This window comes from Thunnus albacares, chromosome 11 (assembly GCF_914725855.1).
Source record: "Thunnus albacares chromosome 11, fThuAlb1.1, whole genome shotgun sequence".
In the NCBI taxonomy this organism is placed as follows: Eukaryota; Metazoa; Chordata; class Actinopteri; order Scombriformes; family Scombridae; genus Thunnus; species Thunnus albacares.
The window spans coordinates 26,127,993-26,151,500 of NC_058116.1; the positions used below are offsets into that span (position 1 = coordinate 26,127,993).

The following is a 23,508-nucleotide window of genomic DNA, read 5'->3' on the forward strand; positions in this document are numbered from 1 at the left end:
TGTTGTGTTGAAATGAATCAAACATTTGCATTCCTGAGTGTGTGTGTGTGTGTGTGTGTGGGGGGGGGGGGGGGGGGGGGGGGGGGGGGCATTTTTACCTTAAAGGGAAGCTTGTGCAGTAATACTGTATCCAGGCACTGTAAGGAATGCAACATATCATATGACTGTACTGAATTTTGGTCTAATGAGATACTGGCAGTTGCAGAAGTTTTATCTTTTCTTTAACTGACATAGAATTCCAACTCATTTCCTTGTCACCAAATTAATTCCTGAAGTCTGCGTTGATTGATCGATTGGTTTTATGTGACAATTTGATTTTAAAAACACCAACTCTGCCATGGCATTGAGTGCTTATATAAAAGGAAAAGTCCGGATAACACAATAAAGCCCAGAGGCTTATTTCCATTGCGGTCCCTTTGGGGATGGGGGATGTGCATGTGCTTGACTCATTGATGATTTCAACAGAGCTCAGTTTAAGCCAATAAGCGTCCATGCAGGTGGAATTGTCTACTTCTTTGGTGGATATAAAGGCTGTAAAATCAGGACTGCATTGTGAATGAAAAGCCTGTCTTTAAGGAATCAGGATTTAAGAAATGCCTCACACTCGGCCCACTGGTAGTGAAAGAAACAGGTCGGGGAAATCCACTTATCTTGACTGTATCTCCCCTGATTCATTGATGGAGGACCAAATAAATAAAGTTTTAAATGTAACTGATATGAAGCTCGGCACAGCTGCAGCAATATATTTAAGTCTTTGGCCACCTTGAGGCATAGAAAATCAACCAAAAAGTGGAGGAACATGTTTAGTTGACAGTTAATATTGTGGAATACATGAAAAAACTTCAAACTTCATAACTGTAGAGATGAGAAAAATGGAGAGACACTTGAGGAAAACAACAGAAAATTGAGTTCCTGGTGAGTTCTGAGACACCCAGATGTGCAAATGTGCAAACTCAGTCCACATGTTTGGTGCATAGGCTACGTTGCTAGCTTAATACAGCTAACATCTGTCCAGTCAGAATATTGGCTATTCGGAGCGAATAAACACAGACTGCACAAAGCTGGAAATCTGCTTTGCGTTCTGGCTGAAAACACCTTTAAACACCTTACATTTCATATAATTAATTTCTTCTGCACTTATTTACATCTAAACTGTGTTTACTGTTTATCTCTCCTTGGAAAAAATACAGTTTCACTCCAGTCAAAAAGCGTTAATGCGAGAACAATGCAATAGCCCCCATGTTGCACATTTTGCAGTGTAGAAATGTATCACTGCTTTTGAGGCTAAGTGCAGGCGACAGCGCCCTGAAGCAGCCTCTCCTCACTATTTACCAGTTAGTGGTGTGCAGTCTTACTTATTCAGGTCACGCAAGAGGGAGACAAGCCACCAGCAGCAGAGGAAAAGACATGAAATGCCTGTTCACATAGAACTACAGGAAATGTATGCCTCAACCATTTTCATCACTGAGTGAAAATCTTACATTTTTTAAAACTTTTTCTAAGGTGACATGTTGTAACTTAGATCTACCCGCTGTCGTTGCCACATGCTGAAAAGCTAGATAAGAAATTCCATATGTCAGCTCAGACTGGTTGGAGGCAATGGAGCGGTAGTAAATGAGTGGTACAGGGAGTTATAATTGGACAAAGTGGGATAAAGAGGGGGCTGGTGGTGGAAATGTGTCTTTAGCTTTGTGTTGTTCTACAGACAACAGTTAGAGAGTCGTGAATGAACTATTGAACTCATGAGAGCAGCTGGTGTAATAACAGTACAAACACATTCTTGTGGAGACACGACTCAACATTAAATTGGAGCTCCACTGTCTCTGTACTGGTGGATTTTCTTTTTCCCCCCCAGTATCTGCTTTAAAACAATCACAAAAGATCATTTGAATCTGTTTGTGACTGTGCACGTATGTCAATGCAGAGTTCATGGAGCTTTGGGATGTGTTGGTAATGTACACAATAACAAATTCTGCGATGGAGGCATAATCTAGTAGTTCTGCATCAGTGTATTTCATGATCTCATAAATAATATTTCATTGGTAAATATTCCATTAGGGCCACTCTTAAAAATCTATGAATAATTAAGAATTTCAGAGCAGCATATGATTTATTATAGAATTATTGTACTTATTAAGTAGTATTGATGTTTCTTAAGTGATCAGAAATCAAATTCCCATGTGTATAATAACACACCATAATCAATTTATATACATGAGAAACTCCATCCTTCTGATGATTAAAAACACATGGAAAAATTGTGCGAACTCTATGTTGTCCCGGGCCATGACTGTGTATTTTACACAGTATATTCCACAACATCTGTAGTAAAATGTTTTGACACTCTTCTAAGGAGTTCTGTGCAGTGCACTACATGTTAAATTACCTATAGGGATCTGGTGTACTGATCATTTTCCCTCACCTCACATAATTTCCCAATAAATCTAGGCTGCTGACAAGTGGGGTTAGATTGTACAAGTTGTATTAATATGGTGCCATTCATAATCCCCTGTTCTTATATGCAGTATTTTGTTAACAATAATGTGACCTTTCTCAAACTATTCACAATGAAAGCCATTGTGGACCTGAATAAAAGCCTGAAGAGAAAGTTTGTTCTTTTGGACAGTTACTATTGGAACTATTTGCCAATGTTTAGAGCAGATGTTTCTCATTAACGCCTCACTACAGAGCCACAGAGGTGTCAAATCAGTTACGTAGTGCTTTTAAAGATTTGGCATACTTGACTTAAACTCAACGAATATAGATGGGAGAACATAAATTAATTGATACATTGTTTAGTCTGTGAAACATCATAAAACAGTTAAAAATGCCAGTGAAATTTTTTTCTGGAGCCCAATGTGATGCTCTTGTCCCAGCAACAGTCCAAAACCCCAAGATACTGAATTTACTACAAGGTAAGTCAAGGAAAAGCAGCCAATTCTCCCATGTGAGCAGCTAGAACTGTCAAATGTTTGGTATGCTCGCCTGAAAAATGACTTAAATGACATTATCGATTATCAAAATATTTGCAGATTAATTTTCTGTTGATTGACCAGTTGATGAATTGACTAATCGTTGCAGCTGTACTTGCGTGGTTGAAGACTGAGGATGCACAAGACCTTTAATAACCTGACCACCACTGGAAATGACATTTTGATATCAAGTGAAATTATGAGTTGTGCTCTATTACTATGTGTAATAAAGTGGTTATGCACCTTGATTGTATGTCACTAAGATTTTCTTTCACGGAGACCAAATGCAAAGAAAAAAACAAAACTAGAATATAAAAATAAAAACAACTAGAGCTGAGGGCTTGTGCTGTGCTATACTGTATTAGTATGCAGATACACACAAAATAGCAACATTTTCTAATTCAGTGAAATAATAAAAAAAAGAGACATTGTACGTAAATATATATGTTTTTCACATCCAGAGAATAAAACACAACCAGTTACATTCAAACAGCAGTGTGGAGTCAATGTGTCAAGACTACCAAAGTTAAATACAGTACAGTATAAACAAAAACTACAGACATTGTCCTCAATGCTTTGTCATACTACTTTACAACAATGTTACCAAAGTGTCACAGGGGACTTCACATACCCTTTGGAGAGTCATATGAAAATAAAATTCACACATAAATACACAACTTAAATGGTACACAGGAGTTATTACATTTGCCAGATGTCTCTGGCTTTACCACGGTTGTGATTAAATTATCTTAATAAATGATTATGATGCATCACTACACAGTAAATGACTTGATTTATGAAGACGTCTTAATGGTGTCATTGTACATAAATCACTTGCTGTAAAAAGCAGTACTCTGACAGCCATAAATGCAGGCTGTATAGTTTATGGTTAAATGGAAAAACTCTCATACTGATCTGACATGTGATCTAATATGATACCTGTTGCTTAGAATAACGCTGACTATATTCCTGTGACTGAAATTAACCCTTTCCTTCAAACACGGGCAGCCCAGAATACTTTTTCATAGTTTTTTAAAAATATGTCACTTTTCCTGTTGTGCGCAGAATCAAGTGCATGTCACCACAATTATCACATATGTATTAAGGACTGTTGAGAAGATGGAGACATTCAAAAGTTATGAAAAATAGATAGCCAGTAGTGTAAGGAGTGACTCATACACTAAAGATAAATGATGCACATTTTGTTGGAAAGTGGTAACTTTGGACCATGTATCTGAAAATCTGCACATATAGGTAAACCACCTAATTCACAGAGTTACTGTATATAAAGAAAATAGAGGGGGGGGGGGGACACAAGGAAAATTGTGACACAGGATGTACACTTCTGTTTTTCATACTCTTAATTTAAATTGTAAAGGAAACATGCTCTCGCTTTGGAAGGTTGAAGTAATTATTTGTTTCATGAAACATATTTATGTCTGATGATATGACATGACTTAACTTACACACAAGATGGTACTTTTCTTTCTTCACTTTTCAAATACAGGCAAAATAGAAAGGTGACAGAATCTAACAAGCAAGATGGCAAATAATACAGGCAGACAGATAAAATAGCTTGTTGAAAGCTCTAGTTAGTAACTCTAGCCTATTTCCCACCCCTCCCTTTTTTAAAACACAGAACTAGAACAAACAACTTCTTTATCAACGTCCCACACGCTGTCACATAAGACGGTCGCTTCATGGTTGAATGCCTCTGAGTATAATGTACTCATAAATACTGTATATATAAATCATGTACTCACTCAATCACACACACTCAAGACTAGTCCTCTTTTCAGAAATGCTAGATTACAAAAATATTTACATCAGCTGATCGTGACTAATGTTCCCAGCATTATGGACAATGTGTTAAAAATGTTCTAAAATGAAGAAAATATAATAAATGAGTTAGGTCGATGAATTGACAGCACAACTTTTAAAAAAAAGTGCAATGATTATTGATAAGGTTTGGATACAGCCTCTAAATGCTTTACAAAGAATGCTGTTTTTTCTGTATTTTTTGCACAGCTTCTTGTGAGATGTGAAAATCTCATCTCTTGTACTTCTGAATAAGGCTGTGTTCAGACTTTTCACTGTGTGAAAAAGCGCAGCACTGACTGCGTTGTTGCAGGAGGTGCCGGAGCAGAGGGCCTCAGCAAAAAAAATTTAAAAACGAAGGATCATCTGGCAAAAAAGTTAAACCTGACTCAACCTTTTCCTGTCATCTGACAACACAAAAATGTGGTGATGAAGGCATGTGGTTGTTTTTTTTTCTTGAGAGGTCACTGTGTTTAATAGCTGTTCGTCTGTTTTATTGTGAATTTTTGTATATGATGTGATTTTGTACGGCTGCTACCTTGACCATTGACCAGGTCTCTCTTGTAAAAGAGATTTTTTGATCTCAATGGGACTTTCTGGTAAAAATAAAGGTAAAATAAATAAAAAACACACTGCGTCAGCCTACCCCGCAATTGTCGAGACAGAGGATCAAATGATTGTCACAGTAATAACTGATTCAGAGTTGTGAAATATGTCCTCACAGTATTATAAACCTGTTTTTTATGGTGTCTTGGTGTCTGATAAACTGTGAAGAATAGGATCAGAGTTTATCTTAATACAATACTCACATGCCATGTATGTTCAGAGAGTTATCGGTTGCTGTAATAATTATCTATGTGTTATCTAGCTAGCATCTCTTAATGCTAACGTAACTTAACGTATCATATTGTAACATAATGTAACTGTAAAAGATTGGAGACAAAGTCTACAGTCATCATTCAGTGCAAATATGACTTCTTAAGTTCAGCTGAAGCTGAGCTACGCATTCTGAGTTTGCGGAATTGAGTCGACTTCCTCTAAATCTAAGGTTATTGTTGTACAAAATTCCTTTTTTTTTCCCTGGACAGTGTTTCTTTGCTGAGTCGTGTCAGTTGCATGTAGGTTTGTTGCTGCCTGGACAAAACCGTGGCAACAAACCTAAAAGCTAGCAGGTTTATTGTAAGTGCTAGCATGAAGATATAAGCTTGGTTTGGTTTGGCTAAAGCTGTAACTTCAATTGAGCATCACACTTTACGAAGGGAAAGCTTCACAGCCATTATGAACAGAAAGAATGATGACAATGACCAATAATTCTCCCAACGTACATATAATATAGCATGCTGATAAAACCTGAACCTATCCTTCAAAGCTAAAGGATGTATCACTCAAACTGACCATCGACTTGTAGCAACACGCCCACACCAACGCAGCCCTGTGGGTTTTTTTTTTTTTTTTTTTAACACAGTGCTGTTTTCAGTCTGAACACCTGGGAATGGGTATATGGATCAATATTATATTTAAATCATTTGAGAAGAGTAAGGCTAAAGACAGCAGTGAATGGGAATGTGATGTATTTATAATGAACAGAGCCAAGTCTTCAAACTTACATTCAAGTGTAATGAGCAGATATTAGGGAACATGGGATTTCATGATGGCTACTCGGTGATAAGATTATGGTGTTGTCACTGAAACATTCAAACCCAAACACTCAAACATTGAAATCATGTAAAAATGTAGCCTGTGGGCTAACGGTACGACTCTGTAAATTAGACAAATACTAAAAAAAAAACAAGAAATGCTTTGAAAGTTTATGTGAAGCTGGCAACAAGTAATATTGGTACTTAATTTGCTAACTTTGAAAAAAAAAAACTTTAATAAATACTGTATGGTATTTATCTAATTTTCCTTTTATCAACAATAATATGTTCAGATAAATTAAGTTTAATATGTGAAAGATATAATATAGCTTTAATATATTATTATGCACCTGTGAGGACTCCTATCTCCGTTATGATTCTGTATTGAAGAAAAAAATAATAATATATGAGGCAGGCAAGGATTTCTTGGTTTGGCACTAACCATGTCAAAAGAATTTACAGTGTAACCAAAGGCTTTTTGTGCACGACATGATCCCAGAAGGATAGTCAAACAGTTAATATTCATCCATTTAAAAACAATTTTGCTAGGCAGAAAGATCGCAACAATATCGTGATTATCAGAATGCATCGGCTTAGTCCAAGTGAAGCAGTTCAGTTTTAAATTGTAGACAAAACAGCGCAGGAATAGTTTTATCGAGCTCACCTCACAGTACGGTTAAAGGGTCTATGTCGTGTGACAGAGAGGTGTCAATTTCCTTCAGGTGGGTGCACAATCCTTCTCCTTAAGTATTGCTTCCCACATCATAATCATATCTATAAGAGGGGTTGAGTTCTCAGTCCCTGGTTTCCTGGTTGCCACGGAGCTCCAAATGTGCTGCAGTTTTTAAGGGGGGATGGGGGGTGTGTGTGGGTTGGACAGAGCTTGGGAAGAGTGCTGTCGTCAGGCAAAGGGGCTGTCTGATTTTAAGATGGAGGCGTCTGCGTCGTGGCAACCCTTGCCGTTCATGTGTTCTGTGTGGCTGTCGATGCTGTAGCAGCCCTGTACCTCGGTGATGGAGGAAGCTGTGTAGGAGGCTGAGCGCAGGGCGTCTGAGTGGTTCCCTACGCTGCTGCCGAACTGGATATGATACTGGTTCCAGTGCCTCCTCAAAACCGCTTGGACCTGATCAAAGAAACCACAGTTCAGATATTAATGGGACAGCTCATGAAACATTAGATGATACAGAATTACAATTTGTGCATTTATAGGAAAATTTATAATAAAAAAAGCTCATTGGTTTCATTTTGAAGAATTACATGAGAAGATTGATACCACTTTCATGTTTGTGATTTAACTATGGAGCTGAGGTTGGGATGTGGTTAGCTTAATTTAGCATAATGACTTGAAGCAGGGAGAAATAGCTAGTTTGGCTCTGTTCTAAGACAAAAAAGCCCCCAAACACCTCTAAAGCTCAGTAATTAACATGATGTATCATGTTTGTTTAATTCCAACAGAAACAGTAAAGTAAACTATTTGGGCTTTTAGAGGGAGTTATGTGCTGGAACCATTTCTCTGCAAACAACAAGAAGTGCAGTGACTGTCAGCAGCTTCCTGGTGTCATTTTGTCACAGTATGGATGCAGCACCATCATACTTGCACAGAGCATATCTGGCAACCTCCTCTGCAGTAGAGCTGCAGTGCAGGGCGGCTGGATAAACTATTGTTAATCAAGAAATAGTTTCAGCACTCCTTCTGAAAACACCAATTGTTGTTTTTAACATATCTGTTTATGTACAGGTTAAACAGATTACCACACTGTATGCATGAGCAGTGGTGTTTATCTTACATGGATCTACTCTCCAGAAACTGAAAATGTAATCGCTGTTATTAGTCTTTGGAGCCCGTTTGTAATCAAACCACTGTGACCAAAATATTTGTGGTGAAGGAACATGTCACCCAGTAGCGGTGTGGCTCATCGATGTGTTTATAATAGTTTTTGGGTAAAAAAAGAAACGAGGTCTACCGCACAGAGGAATAAGATGTATCAGATTTTAGACACACAAGATACTTGTAAGCAGGATCTATTTATTGTTGGTTTGGCTCTACACATGAGATTTGCTGACAATAAGAAAAATATAGATAATCACCAGCCTTCTGTTTTAATAAGTGAGCTTTAGAGGTGCTGGCAGGCATATTTAAAACTGTAAACATAAGCGGGCTAGATGTTTCCCCTGCTTCCAGTCTTTATGCTAAGCTAGGCTAGTCAACACACAGACATGAGACTGATATTAATGTTCTCATCTTACTCTCAGAAAGATTACATTTCCCAAAATGTTGAGCTGTTGCTTTAAAAATGTGTTTGTTCTCTCATTTTTTAATTGAATGCTCTTACCATGCTGTATTTTTTTTACATTACAACTCCTATTAAAATCATGCATTTGAAGCTTTTTTGTGTTTTTGATCACAAATCTTTACTATGTCTCTTCACGCTATAAATACTCCTTGTTTTGATCAAAGCTCTCTAAGAATAAATATAAATTGTATATGTTATGTGCCTTTGTATAGACACAACGTTACATTAACTGTCTTTGAGTGTATAATGAACTTGGTATCATTATAAAAGGATCCATAGCGAGAAACAGCGGTAAAGCTTCTGTATAGCAGTAAAGCTCTACTACGTGCTATGTAAGTAATTAAGTAGCTTTTGTAAAACACTCGGTTCAGGCAACAACAGGCTTAGTATGCAGATCGATCACCTGAATAATTGATAGCAATCAGTGTACAATCCGTGACTGCTTGCCAAAAGTAAATAACCTTTAGTCCTCCAGCAAAGCCCTGGAGGACTGACCCTGTCAAGAGAAGGGGAATGCAGGGGAAGTTGCCTTGTCTATCCCTGATCTGAAAGGGGAAGTGTGGATGTGTGTGTGTGTGTGTGTGTGTGTGTGTGTGTGTGTGTGTGTGTGTGTGTGTGTGTGTGTGCGTGCAGGTCTATAAAAACTTAGTAAAAGGGCATCCTACTTCTCCGTTGAAAAAGCAGAAGATGGTGGCCACCAGCAGACCCTGAAATTCAAATGAATGAAAGACAAGAAAAAAGAGAGATGAGATACACCTAACCTAACTGATTAGTCTTAAGTATCAACAATCAATTATCTGTAGCGGACATCCTGAGGTCTAAGGTGCTGTGAGGCAGAGAAAACATAGAGATCCGACTGTTTTGTGAGCTGATTGAGCCTGTTGCTTAAGAGGTTCTCCTTGCACTGCCCAAGCTGGGACAGCTCAGGATGATCAGATAACACCTAGCCAACAGCAGACTGATTTCAGCCCCTTTCAGCTCAGATAATTCATGCTTTCCTTCCTGCTGTTCTTCCCTGGGTTATAACATAAACAAAGGTTTCTAAAAGGCTGACAGGAATGTTTGGCTTTTACTAAAAGCTAAGACAAATAATGAGGTCCTTGTCCCGGTTACAGTTTATTTCAGAATTTGTCATATCCAGTAAATGGCTCACTGGCATTGGAGGAAAGAGCAACTAACATGTAATTGGGTTTTTTATGAATTGATATACATGTTGCGAGGACAACAAGACTTCATAAACAGTGCTCAGGGACGGCGTAGTGCATGCAACTTACAGTAAACTTTGAACACCATTCTAAAAATATATTTCAGGAATGCTTTAGACAGCTGTCGACGTACTTTTTAAAAAATATATACTAATCGATACTATGATTTTCACAATGGCCATCGACTTTATAGTTTAAAACACAAATTCTACAACATGCAGAACACACGTCTCACCTGGTAATGCATTAGTATGTGCATGATGTAGTCGTATATTTCAGAGGAAACCCGGCCCTCTGGCTTGTAGGGAAGCAGGACGTACTGAATTCCTAGTAGAGGCACCAGGATGAGGGTAGCTCTCACTGCCTTCATGTAGAGACTAGACTCTGCTTGATGGGTCACCTTCAGTTTGGTGATGAGCACTCGCACAATGTTCAGTAAAAAGAACAAATTGACCTGGAGGGAAAAGCACAGAAAGAAAATCTGTAAATAATTCTGTTTATTATTAGGTTAAAGTCACGATAATGACTTAAATCTGCTTTATTTAAACCTTGGAAGTATGTGCAATGAATAGTACCACATATAGGCAAGATTGGTAAGGTTTTTCATTATGGTTACAGGAAATCGTATTTATGACATTCTCTATAAAACACTGTAAATGTTTCAGCCACATGCTCTGTTCAAACATTTGCTCTGTTAAATTTATTACACTTGACAGACCCAGAGAGCGTCATTGTGTTTAAGGAAAATAAAAAAGTTAATTGCCACATAATTTCTTCCCTAAACTGTACACTATGAGTAAGGTTCAAACAAAGAATCCATTATGTGCAAATAACATCCAAGGCCTTTCTTGGAGCCTGAAAACTTAACAAATCATCGTAAAGGTTGTTTGAGGCAGAACATTTAGTCCTTAGAGAGTCTTGAAGGCAGCACTTTTCTGTGTGCTGATTAGGTGAATTCCTACAATGCAACATGGGCCTGGGGACCAGTGGGTGGATCTTTAGAGGGGCAGATGCATTGATTTCACAAGACAAACATAATTATGCATGCTATGAAACTGTGTCCTGCTGCAGGCCCCCCACATAGAAGAAAACAAAGGCAGCTTATTGTAGCTCATTGCGCAATAAAAAAATCAGTCCACAAATAGATTCATGGACAGAAATGTGATTCACTTTGCTGTAATTGACTGGTGTCAGGAAAAAAAAAAGACTGAAGCTTCTTACCAAGAGAGCAGCACAGATGGGACCGTGGATGATGTAGAGTAGCGATGTTTTGGAGCTAATCCAACAGCTTAAGTGCAGAAGAGGACAACAGGGAAAAGTTTACACTACAGTATTGCATCACACGATAGCTGAGCCAAGATACAAATCAGTAAGTTTACTGAGAAATCAATTAGGTTGAATGTTTTGTTGAAAAGTGTGAGATATTTACAAAATATTAAACTAGCCAAATCAGCTACATCCCACAATTTTAACACAATATTTATTTCATGCTGTTTATATTTATATGCCTAACTTTTATGATTTATTGCAGTTGTTGTGTGACTGTCAATCCAGCTATTGTATTTTTTATATAATTGCAAAGTGCAATATCTGTAATAGCTCGAACACTTGAGTGCTTACTTGTCGTTGTAGTAGTAACTTCGAGCAACGGCATGTATGGTTGCAGGAATGAGAGGGAAACCTGCAAAACAAAAGTGAATCAGTTACAGTTGTAGCTTAAGCGGTACGATATTACAGTCTAAAAACCTACATGCACGTGCGATTGTGTTACATTGGTGTCATTGTTTGAAGTACTGTGTTGTCAAGGTACTATCCCTTACGTACCCCAGCCTAGTAGATAGTACCACATCAGGTGCTGCTTCTCAGCAAACACAGCCACCACAATGAGAGTGTGCAGGTATATTCCCTCACACAACATCCAGAAGTAATTGCAGCCAAACAGGTACAGATGAATGAATTGGGACACTTTACAGCTTGTCTGAGGAAAGAAAAACATGAATAATAAATGTGGCAGGTGACATGTTTTACTCTGCTTCTGTTATTTCCTTGTGCAGTATTCTCACATTTCTGTGAAATGGATAAAGCAATGTAGCTATTACAGCATTGAAAAATTAATTAAATCCCTCATCCCCAAGAGTGCAGCTCTTGGAGCAGCTTATCCTGATTCATGTTTAAGTGCTGAAACTAGGATGACAAAGGGAATAGCTGAAATTGAACCAGTAGAGAAATCTATGATATAAATGTAAAAAGAAATTATAGTAATTATAGCAAGAATTAATAAAAAAAAACAATAAAAACACTCACTGGATTCCTCTGCACCAGTTCCTGGTTGTTTGCCACTGCTGTCAACCAAATAATGGTGATCACAGAGTTCAGGACAAAAGAAAAGAAGAGGTTTTTGTGAAGAGTGATCCTTTGGCAACTTAAACTCCTGCAGGAAGAGAAAGTATACATTACATCAGGGTCTAGTAATTCATGCAAGAACCGAGGAATATCTGTCTGTCTATAAAGCATGTTCAAATGAGGTTGGCGGACACACTTGAAATGGAAGAATATTCCAAGGGAGATGAAGAGGGAGGTCAGTGACAGCCCATGTCCGATGAGGGCTAAGTAGAAAAGATTCATTGCGGTCTGGAAGGAAACAAGACAAAGAAAATTAGATTATCCGGTTCTCAAACTGACTACAGTTATTGTAGACAATCTGTCATCAGGGTGTTTCTATACAACTTAATGATTCAATAAAAACACTCTTGAAGAGAACATATGTCTTTCACTCCTACAGTAAATCATGAATTTATGTAAGGATGACAGTGAAATCATGTTTTTTTTTTAAAGTTGATTAAACATTGAATAGTTACTCTGAATAGGAAACGTGAGTTAGGAGAAATACTTTTGGACTGGATATTCTTGGTCCCCAGAGGATGTTGTGTAATGATTTTGGTGACCACAAGCCTTTTCAGCACCGTCTCACTGATCAACATTTCTCAATCAATACAACCATCCAAAGGTACGGTATACCATAATGGAGAAGCTTCCACCTGCATTAGATAATTGTTCTCCAGATGATGAATTCTGATGTGACCCCTTGACCTTTCTGTTGGCACTGCCTTCAGGCCAAAACTTACACATACATACAACATATGTCTACTACATATTTGCCATGAGCACACTCCTCAGAGAATGAGCCATTTGGTTCGATTTCATAACTCCGCGGTCTCTCTTCTCGCGCAACCCTCAGGACAAACTTGACATTTGTGGTTGTGTGTGCAGCCAACATGAGCATCGCGTTGTTGTGCCATTCAGTTAAACATACTGTGAGAAATAACAGTCTGCAGCCACAAAAAATGATGATGAACTATACAGTAGCTGCCTTTCTATATACAATCAGTGCTAATCCTAACACATTTCATTATATTTCATATGCATTTAATGCCATTTTGAAAAGTTGCCTACCACTCTGCCTTCATTGGTGTGTTCATTGCAGCGAGTGTAGTTGGTCCATGTTCGGTTGCTCTCCGGATGCAGGAACCAATGACCACTCTCAGTGCAAATCTTTGTAACCATCTCTGTAGGTAAAAATGATATGAAATGAGTCAACACACTACACCTGTACACTGGTAGCTTTGGCATCCTGATTTTCAAAACATGATTTATAATATCTTAATCCTGTTGGCTGAATCTTAGAGGATGTTTCTTAGTATTTACTGCATCATTTGCAGCAAGGAGGCTGGAAAACTAGGGGCTATGTAGGTAAAAGTTAAAATCTGATGGCCAAGTGCCATTTGAACTTAATGTCAACAAAAAATTAACCTTTGACACACAGCCAGACTTTTTAATCATAGATTGGACGGTTGTTGCCGGGAGCCCCATAAAATTCCAAGTTACGTCATAAAACTCCATTAAACAAACACATTAATATGAATGAAACTACTGTGAGCAGTAATTAGAGGGACTGAATCTAATTATACATCTGCACATCCTGTTGAGGGATGTGCTGTGCTAAAGTGTTGGCTCAGAGTCTTCTAGAAATTAAAACGTATTTACTGTAATAAACACATTCATGGGTGTACTTCCCTGCACACATGGAAACACAATTAAATAAATGCTCATAAAAGCCTGAAAAGCCTGCATCAGAGACAGAGAGATCTTTGGCCTTGTCAGTTTAAGACACTTCAAGCAATATTCATAGATACAGTGCATAGAAATGCTTCTGTCTGTACTTTCTCGTAGCCGTGAGGTCTTATGTTTCACGGTCATTTGTTGTAGTTGCTTTTCATTATGCTAGGATTGCTTTATCAAGTCTGGGAAAATAACTGATGATGTGATTTGAAAGATGTTGGTGTTTACCAGGCAGGGAGGATCTAATGAATTGTAGGACCCAGTGTTTTTGGTGCTTGACATATACTTCTTGCGGAGTACGTAATGATACGTTTAAATGCATTTTTAAATCAGCCGTAAGCCGCAGATCTCACCTGAAGGATCAAAATCCTGGAAGTAGTCCGGGCAGTGCTGCTCTGAGGAGATGCCTGCCTTGGTGTCGTCCCAACACAGCCAGCCATCCCAAGTGCGATTACACATGGGCTCTTAAATCACAAAGGTGTTTTAATTATTTAAAACTTATGTGATAATAATTTAATGATTTAATCTGGACACAATAAGGCTGATGCAGACAGTGTTCACTATAACAAGGCTATAAATTATCTGAACATTATGAGGAAATGTGTTAACTGCATTTGCACCAGCGATAAAGATACTGAAATATCAGAAAATACTTTTTATTTACTTCAAAACTTTCACAATTAAGACTAAAAATTAGCTTAAAATCTGCACCTAATGTTTTCCTTCTGCCATTCAACCTAGATTGATTTGAAGTTCAGAAACATGCAACTTAAAAAAAAACCTACCTTGTCTGCTGTGAGTATTGTCCTTCATTATCTTTTGATAGCACTCAAACTGTGCTGTAACTATCTTGTTCCTGGTGAGTCCCATGTCATGGTAGACATTGGTGGGATGCTGCTGCTGGGTTTCATTGACCTCTAGGCTTGCCTTCACAAAAATCTGCAAGGAGGGAGAGAAAAGGCACATAGTAAATCTTTTCAACTGTTTTTTTTTTTTTTTTTTTAAACAAGACAGATTAGTGAGCAGGAGTCCTGGACAATGTCACACAAAGGCCATATTGGACATGAGTGTTATTACAGAGAAATCCAGAAGAAGTGAAGACTGTGTTTCATAATGTCTCTGCTTCAGCTTCACATTTGATGCTTATGACTAATAACGGTTTGGGAATTTTTAATTGTGGTCTGTTTTCTGTTTAAAATTAAGTTATGAGAGACAACCTTAAAATCAGAATTCCTAAGGACTTGCCAATATGAAAACCTTGGTTCAGATTCATAAAGAAATATTTCCTTTTTTTTCTCCTTATTTGTTTAAATTTTACATGGAATTCTTGTAATATTTTAGCAACAAGTGAGACTGGAACAAACTTCAGCTTCATTTCAGCATGCAAGTTTTTGTCTGTGCCCTATTTTGGATTTTGTGATTAAAATAGAATGGTCATCGTATGCTATTAATAATACCAGGAAAGGGAGTCTAACATAAACAAACGTCCATTAAATCCATATGTGCTCTATGGAAAATATGACATCTGTGCAGAAATATCGCCGACCAAATGTTTTATTTAGACAGCAAATACCAACCTGAAGCAGATTTTTCAAGCTTTAATAAATGTCCAACATAAACTGAAACCGACATCCAGTAAATAAGTCTAAATGGGTCAAAGCAAGTCATAGTTGAGTGGTAGACTACAGTTTTTGTAAAATTTAGACACATTTGTTATGTGTTTTAAGTTTTTGCTTCTTTGTCTTCAAGCTGTCCTACCTTTGTTAGATTACACAGCAGTATAAGTGCCACCATCCCGTTCAGCCCGATGCTATCCATCTTCCTTTTGGCCATGTCAAAGCCGGTTGATGACTTACCAGCTGCAGATCTGGAATGGAGAATAAATAATTACAAACTGTTGTTAAGCGAAAGAATTTCTTTGAAACGGAACAAACAATGTTGATGAAAGTACTAGTGGCTTTAATCGTGTGAAAAACTGTTCCTGTCAACGTCACTTAACCTGGGAACAGACCGTAAAATTATTGAAACCTACACTTAACAGCCCGCATAACATCTTATTTCCACCAACACACACAGATTTATTTGGCCAGTTTAACTGAAAGGTGCATAGGATTTAAAACCTTTGATTTATAAGGAATCAGAAAATCTTGCCCTCATGAGTCACTTGTACTGGTTTCAGAAACATTAAGAGCAGGTTCACAATTTTTCAAGTGTGACTTAAAATAACAGTCAGGTGCCCATATGAACAGTGAAAGAGGTTTTCTTCGCTGTTATCATTCCTTCTGTTCATACTGGCTATTAAAAGATCCCCTTCAAATGTGCTTTCAATATAAGTGATGGAGGCCAAAATCCACAGAGTGTCCACGCAGTCATTTTGTGCAAAAATGCATTTAAAAGTTGATGTGAAGCTTATATGAGGCTTCAGCAGTCTGAGTTAGTCATATCAAGTGGATATCTTCTACATTTAGTCTTTTTAGCATCAAATTCCCTCTTTGTGTTTCCCTGTTGAGCTGCGGTGGAATGATAGTAACAAAAAGAGGCACTAAAAAGACTGTAACGTTGAAAGATATCTACTTTTGGACAGCTGAAGCTTCATATTGGATACTTTTAAATACACTTTTGCACAGAAGGAGGATTGTGGATTTTGGCCCCCATCACTTACATTGAAAGCACATTTGAAGGGGATATTTTAATAGCCAGTATGAACAGGAGGAATGATTATGGCAAGAAAAACATGTTTCAATGCTCATTTGGGCACCTGACTGTTGTTTTAAGACAGACTTGAAAAACTGTGAACCAGTTCTTTAATAAAGTGAGTACAAGTGATCAACGGTGTGTGGGATTTTCTGGTTTTATTTCAGTGATGACAGTCAGAAATCAGGTCATATTAAATGACTGAGTGGATGAATGCAGTGGACAACACACTGAAGTCAGGTAGACTACCCTCAGAGTCATGTTGCCAGGCAAAACCTGAAATTGCATGCCATTGCACTGCAATGGAAATACACATCTGAGGGAAAAAAACACATTTTGCAAAAAAATTTAGGGAAGGGACACATCTGGACAAAACGGCGCCAGAGAGAGAGATGTGGGTATCTAAGTCCTTATTGGTTAGTGATTTGAAATCATGGTAGAAGAGGGGACTTTGCAGGAGTGAAGTGACATTTAGCTGAGGTTTGGCTCTGCATTAAAACCTGGATTACAGAATAATACTTTCTGTGAGACTCTCACTCACATCATATTGGAGGGTTTTTTCTTACACTCACAACTGTGAGGTCAATGGCCTCGATTACAGCTGCAAAGGATCGAACCTGCTCAAAATAATCTTAATGTGAACAACAAGCAGCAACTGGATCAGAAGGTGAACAATTACAATCCTTAAAGGGGACGTATCATGCACATTTTCAAATCTATATTTATATTCTGGGGCTCTATTGGCATATCTTTGCATGATCTAGGGTTCAAAAACATCTGTCTGACACAGGCCATTTTAGTTCCTGCTTCTTTAAGTCTCCATTCCTCATGAGCTCTCTCTACTTTGATTGGCCAGCTTCTGGATGCTGCGCTTGGACTTCAGGCAGCTCAGGAGGCTATGTAAACAAATGGTAGTAGTAGGATTTCACTTATTTTTTCTTGTTCTGAAATGGACAACATGAACAAACCCATGGAACAACCTTTGTGAGCATGTGGGAACAATCTGATGTCGTCATTTGGAGGAAGTAGAAGTAACATTGCAAATGAAGCGTTCAGAGTAGGCTGAAGCACTGGCTTTTGACTTACAGGGAGTATTTTTACTTATGTCCTGTTCACCTCAAGTTTTGAACCTATGACTTTGTTTAACACAGACATCTGACCTAAAAACAGTATAAAAGTAACAGAAAATCACAAAAAGCATATGCCCCCCTTAATCACAACACATCATATGCTTCAGAGTAGCAAGGACATGGGTCTAACTTAAACTGATCTGTCAAAATCCCAAATTTTAACTATTATCTGCCCCAAAATCGCAATGTGTGTCTGCAAGCTAACACTGATCGTACATGTAGGTCAGTTCAGAGTTAGATGCACCCAAAATGCTAGTATTTTGGCTTGGTGATCAAAGAACTACACAGCTGACAAAATAAACAGTTGGATCCAGCCCAAGAAAACCTCTTAGATCTAAGAAAGTTCAGGTTCTTTGACAAAAGCCACGTAAGCGCAACTGACTTTAAATCTATGACTATTCTCCTTAATGCAATATGTGTTTTTGTGAGCCACGTCTCCTTTACACATTTGTTGAAGGTGATGCTGGTGTCTCTTCAAAGCAGAATCCCAGAAAATTGTTTGAGGCAATGCTGCAGGCCACTGGGATTTCATGTCATGGCTGCTGCACAGCAGATGAGACAAAATTCAAACGGAAACATATCCCTCAGGATGTACAAATCTGCTTTACAAAACAGCGGGTGTACTAATGCTTGGGTACTTAAAATTGTTTAAGTCTGCCTGCTGCAGCTTTTGTTTCACTATCAAAGTTACCAGCAAGTGCTGTAGTTCCTTCTGTTCAGACTCCAGAGGCTGCAACTTAAAGTCAAACGTTTTTTTTTTTTTGTTTGTCTTTGAAGCCGACATAGTGGCTTTTTGTCTGGTTGCTCTGTAGCCTGTACTAAAATTTCTGTCCTTTATTTTTCATTTCTAATTTTTTCCATAAATGTATCACAGCATAAGCTAAGGGTTCTACTGCATACTGGCACCCAGAGTAAGCAGGAACAAGTTGTTAACATTGTTAGAATACCTCATACAAAACATTACGCAAGGTTCTCGTGGCAGCATTGCTTTCAGTGTGAAAATATATAACGAGCTTTTTTCTTCAAGCAGCTGCGGAACAAAAAGGAGACAGGAGGGATGGGAGAGACAGTAAAAGAACCTGAACCCAGGATGACATACAGTCTACTCCTACATGGCATGCAGGAGTGGATTACATCTCATTCAGAAGCTAAATTTAATAAAAATCTTTTAAACCCCTAAAGAACTAGGTCATTACTTGTATTTGCAACATCTGAAGCCTAATTAAATTTGGTGGAATGGAACAACTAAACCAACACTACAACATGGAAAATAAAGGGCTTTAAGAAGTGAGCATTAAGCACAGTTTTTTTTTTCTTTTTACTGTTCACATGGAAAAGATTTTTAACAAAGGATTTTATACTGATAAATTACAGAAAGAAGAAGAAACAGGGTCATTTTGTAACAGCTTGGGACAGCTTAGAATATGAATCTGCTAATAGAATAGGGCTAAAATATTAATTGTTTTTATTTCAAAATCGCAATAAGAAAGAGTTCAATAAATCGAAAGAGACCCAATTTTAATTAAAACTTACATAATTAACAATCTCTTATAAGCTGTAGCAAGAAAAAGTTTAAGCTTCTGCTGGCAAATACTTGGCTGGCACTAAATTAGTGAGATGGTAAAACAGAAATCTTGGCCGGTGAATTGCAGTTTCTTGTACTATTTCAGTGATCAAAGATGGTTTTGTGGTAGAGGAAACACTGTATTTTAAGTATGAAAAAACAAGGAACGGGCTGTGTCTTTTTTTTTTTAATCAAAACATAGGTTATCGCTTCACATCAGTTTCAGACACATGGCTTCAGTAGCAAGTAGCTAGTTGCTGTCAAGTGTAAACGAAGAGCATTGAAAAGCTTAACTTTTAAATAAACCATAGCACTGACACCTTAAAAGCTTTGAGTTAAGACCTCCAGGATTGAGAGTTGTGGAGCAATCTGTGAAGCTAAACAGTAGAATTAGATGTTATCAGTCCAATATAAAAACACTGTCAAACATGGATGACCAGTTGTTTGTCACTATTATAACAATGTAGCAGTTATAAACAACTGTAATGCCACATTTGAATGTCACGATTAAATTTTAAATATTAAACTAAACCTAAACAACAAACCTCTGTATTATTTTATCATATTCAATTAACTTAGAAACAAATACATGTATGATACTGCTTGGAACGAAAAAATATTTATATTTTTTTAAACTATGTAGACCACAAATGACAGTTTACGCAGTTTATAGAACATAATTGCATTTCATATTACAGTTACAATACTTGAAAATTGATACTTGTATTAGATAATTCAAGAAAGTGTGGAGAAATATGGCAAGAAAAAAAAAACATTTTATGTAAGTGGAAAATTATACTATTATGGCAAAGTATGCTTTGTGAATTGGATAATATAATTTTTAATGCTGCAATTTATGCAAATTATCAGGCCAAAAGCAGGCTGAATAGAATATTCATTGTGTAGTTGCCAAAACAAACTATTTTCACAGACCAAAACTTAGTGAAGTCTTACAACACTGATAAATAAACAAAGAGGTAGAACAGAGGGCCATTAGTCAGTACATCACCGAGGGATTTGACCCAGTTGATTCTTACAAGTCTCCCTGCAGCTCAATCACCAGAGGGACTGGCCCTGTGCCTCCTCAAGTCTGCTCAGAATTAAAAAAGCATTGCACTGGGGAGAGGAGAGGAGGGGGAGGGGTTTACTGAAAGTGGGATTGTAAAACATTATGGTGATGTGCAAATTAGAAACAGCCAGGAAAAGATCAGCTGCTCTGGCACACATGTGTGCATGCAAACACACAAAAATGCACATACACACATACGCAGATGCACACACAGCCCTCTATGTTGCCAAGTTCCCCAGCTGTTTCTTGGCAAGGGCTGTTTTTCATACATTAGCAGACTGATACAGAGGATATATCTTGTCAAATGGCAACACAGAACACACGTCACAGAATCGTTTCGCAATAGCTGTTTGAATGCAACTCGGAGATTGTTTTCTTAGAACTTGCTGTGGTGTATTTTGCATCCCATTTTCTTAGACTATTGCTTTTGTTACCATTATATCATATAAAAAGACTGTTTAATGCTAATCAAAAGTGATACTAAAGGTGGTAGTGAAAAGAAAAAAACCCTGACCACTCCCATCTAAATATAAACAATTTGTTATGGTGGGAATTCCTCCCATCACATTTTGTTCATTTCTCTGCCATAATTACCTTATTTATGATAGAAACACAGAAGATAGCTATAGCATGTTTCGAAAATGCGATGTCACTGACAAGTGACAAGCCACAAAAGATAAGCTGTAACTTGCAGGGTTAAGTACAGATGGGTTTCCTGTTAGCAAACAATCGAGGATGTGTGTTCAACAGCGTGGGAAACAACAAACAAAAAACATGATATTATAAGCAAAACCCAACAAAGTCCGCTATCATTGGCATTTTAGCTCTGGTTGGGTTTCCATGAAATCCTGAGTAACAAACAGTGTTCTGATTAAAATGAAACATAAAGTTGCAAAAAATAGGAATCAGAAAAGATCACTTTTGTAATTAAAAAGTGTGAAGCGTCACAAGCCACTTTTGGGAAACAAGGTTAGAAGTATTTTCTTGAAACAAAGTTGTAAACTTCACACCTGTTGCTGTTAGTTCACACAGCTGTGGAACAATCTCAAAGTTCTCAACTCAACTTTTTTCTGCAATCTTTGTCAAAACTCATGAATGCTAGTCATCAAAAAACACACATTTATAGATTGATAACCATAAACTCATTGATATTAAAATGTCCCCCATAATTTGTGTCTCCTACTATAGAAGTAGCAATGTAGTATCGACAGCAACATGATTAGTGTTGCAATACACAACATTCAGCCACTAGATGTCGCACTATAGCACCAACATCTCAGAAAAAAAAGAGAAAACCAACAACTCATGAAACTCAGATCAAATTGTCAAACTAGGCAGTGTTGATCAAATATGGATCTTGATTCTGTTACTGCATTGCCTATTTCTCACCTCAAATGCTTTCAGAAACATATTTTAGTGTACTGTTTAGCTGTACTTTGAGAAAGTTTGTGACGCAGCCGCCATCTTGGAAATGGACGTGGAGGACACTGAGGGACTCATATGCACTTACATACATACGCGGCCAGTGTGACAACCAAAATAAAGAACAGAGACGCTCAGATAACAACACACACAGAGGGAGTGTGACTCCATTCACTGCTCAGGACAACATTACTCCACTATATCCTTACATAGCAAATAGTTGTTTGCTGACATCCAGTGAGACTCAGTGTCATTTATTGGACCTTTAAGAACAGGTAGCCTAAAGCTGAATAATTAAATAAAAGATAAATTAACAAACGTCATCATATACATATAATCATATACATAATAAATATTTTCATACCTGGCTATTGCAGTTCAAAGCTAAGAGAGCAACCTTTATGGAGGCATTGCACTTTATTATTGATCATTTTAGGGTCATTTAATCCAATACAAACCAGTAGTGCAAACTGTGGGTGGTCCACTATTATCTGTAGCGTTTCAGAGAAGTGGTTAGTCATGTACACTTTGTGCAAGAGCTGATCACCTCTTACATCTGCCAGCATTGCGAAAAGATACGATGGAAAACAGCCTATACATAACAGCTGTTGTCTTCTCACTCAGTGCCAGAGCTCAGCCTGTACTTATCTACTCCCACTGTCCCTGCAGAGATGTTGCACTGTGCTATAAACATCCTTCTGCACACAGGATGTTCGGCGCCCCATACTCCAAGTTCTGTTGAGTGACATTCGGATGTCCATTAGGCTGGTGAGGGCCTATAACATCATTACTGCCTCATTCTATAGCAGGATACAGGCTTAACAAGATAGGGGAGAAGCCATGACAATTAATCAAGTCCCTGCAAGCAGAAGCACTAACAATCAATATGTGAACTGCAGGCTGTTTTTCCACTATGTCTGTTACTGGTGTTCATGTTGTCAGTTTTTCTCCTTACTAATGCCACAAAGATACATTACTGTACACTAACTATATAAGGCAAATAAAGCAAACCTGATTCTTGTAAGAACATTAGTTTCACAACAAAAAAAGCCATCATTATTTGAAGGTGGTTTTAAACCAGTGTCTTCTCACTGATCTCCGGTGTGATTTCTGTAGCCCCACCTTCCTTCTACCTTCTGTCTTACACCTGTATCATTCATTCATCAATCATTCATGTCATGTCTTGTGCTACTTCTGTATTTGTATCTAATGTCAACACCCTGATGAAGGCTTCCAGCTAAAACACACTGGTGCCAGCCATGTAATATTAAAGGCTTTTTATTATTAGACTCAAGGCTCAGAGTGCTAAAAGCTAAGACTATCATTAATGATACTGTGTGCTTTCTAAATACCGTATGATCACGCTGCAATGTTTGCTTGAATCAGTTATCAACCTTTGAAAGCCAAACACATAGCTGGTTGCTGGGGTACACTGGTAAGTATCTTGTGCTTGCTTTATAAACAAGGGACAAAAGTGCTTTCTGGGTTGAATTTCAAATGACCTATAGTCTTATATCATTTTGGTAAACTGTGGGAGTCAGGGAATATTTGGTCGCAGGGTCAAGTTTCATGGCCAGTTAGATT

At 37.8% G+C, this 23,508-nt stretch overlaps 1 protein-coding gene across 1 annotated transcript in view; it reads right to left on the reverse strand.

Moving 5' to 3' along the window:
- Window positions 1–3,403: 3,403 nt before the first annotated feature.
- Window positions 3,404–23,508, reverse strand: part of calcrla (calcitonin receptor-like a) — a 32,071-nt gene continuing 11,966 nt past the window's right edge. Inside the window, exons 2-13 of the mRNA XM_044366417.1 lie at window positions 15,804–15,912; window positions 14,831–14,984; window positions 14,399–14,509; window positions 13,380–13,492; window positions 12,466–12,557; window positions 12,231–12,357; window positions 11,751–11,904; window positions 11,547–11,607; window positions 11,148–11,214; window positions 10,162–10,380; window positions 9,387–9,428; window positions 3,404–7,550 (exon numbers count right to left, since the gene is read on the reverse strand). Coding sequence (XP_044222352.1) covers window positions 7,329–7,550; window positions 9,387–9,428; window positions 10,162–10,380; window positions 11,148–11,214; window positions 11,547–11,607; window positions 11,751–11,904; window positions 12,231–12,357; window positions 12,466–12,557; window positions 13,380–13,492; window positions 14,399–14,509; window positions 14,831–14,984; window positions 15,804–15,878 — 1,437 coding nt within the window. The 5' untranslated portion in view covers window positions 15,879–15,912 and the 3' untranslated portion in view covers window positions 3,404–7,328. The remainder of the gene's footprint in view (window positions 7,551–9,386; window positions 9,429–10,161; window positions 10,381–11,147; window positions 11,215–11,546; window positions 11,608–11,750; window positions 11,905–12,230; window positions 12,358–12,465; window positions 12,558–13,379; window positions 13,493–14,398; window positions 14,510–14,830; window positions 14,985–15,803; window positions 15,913–23,508) is intronic.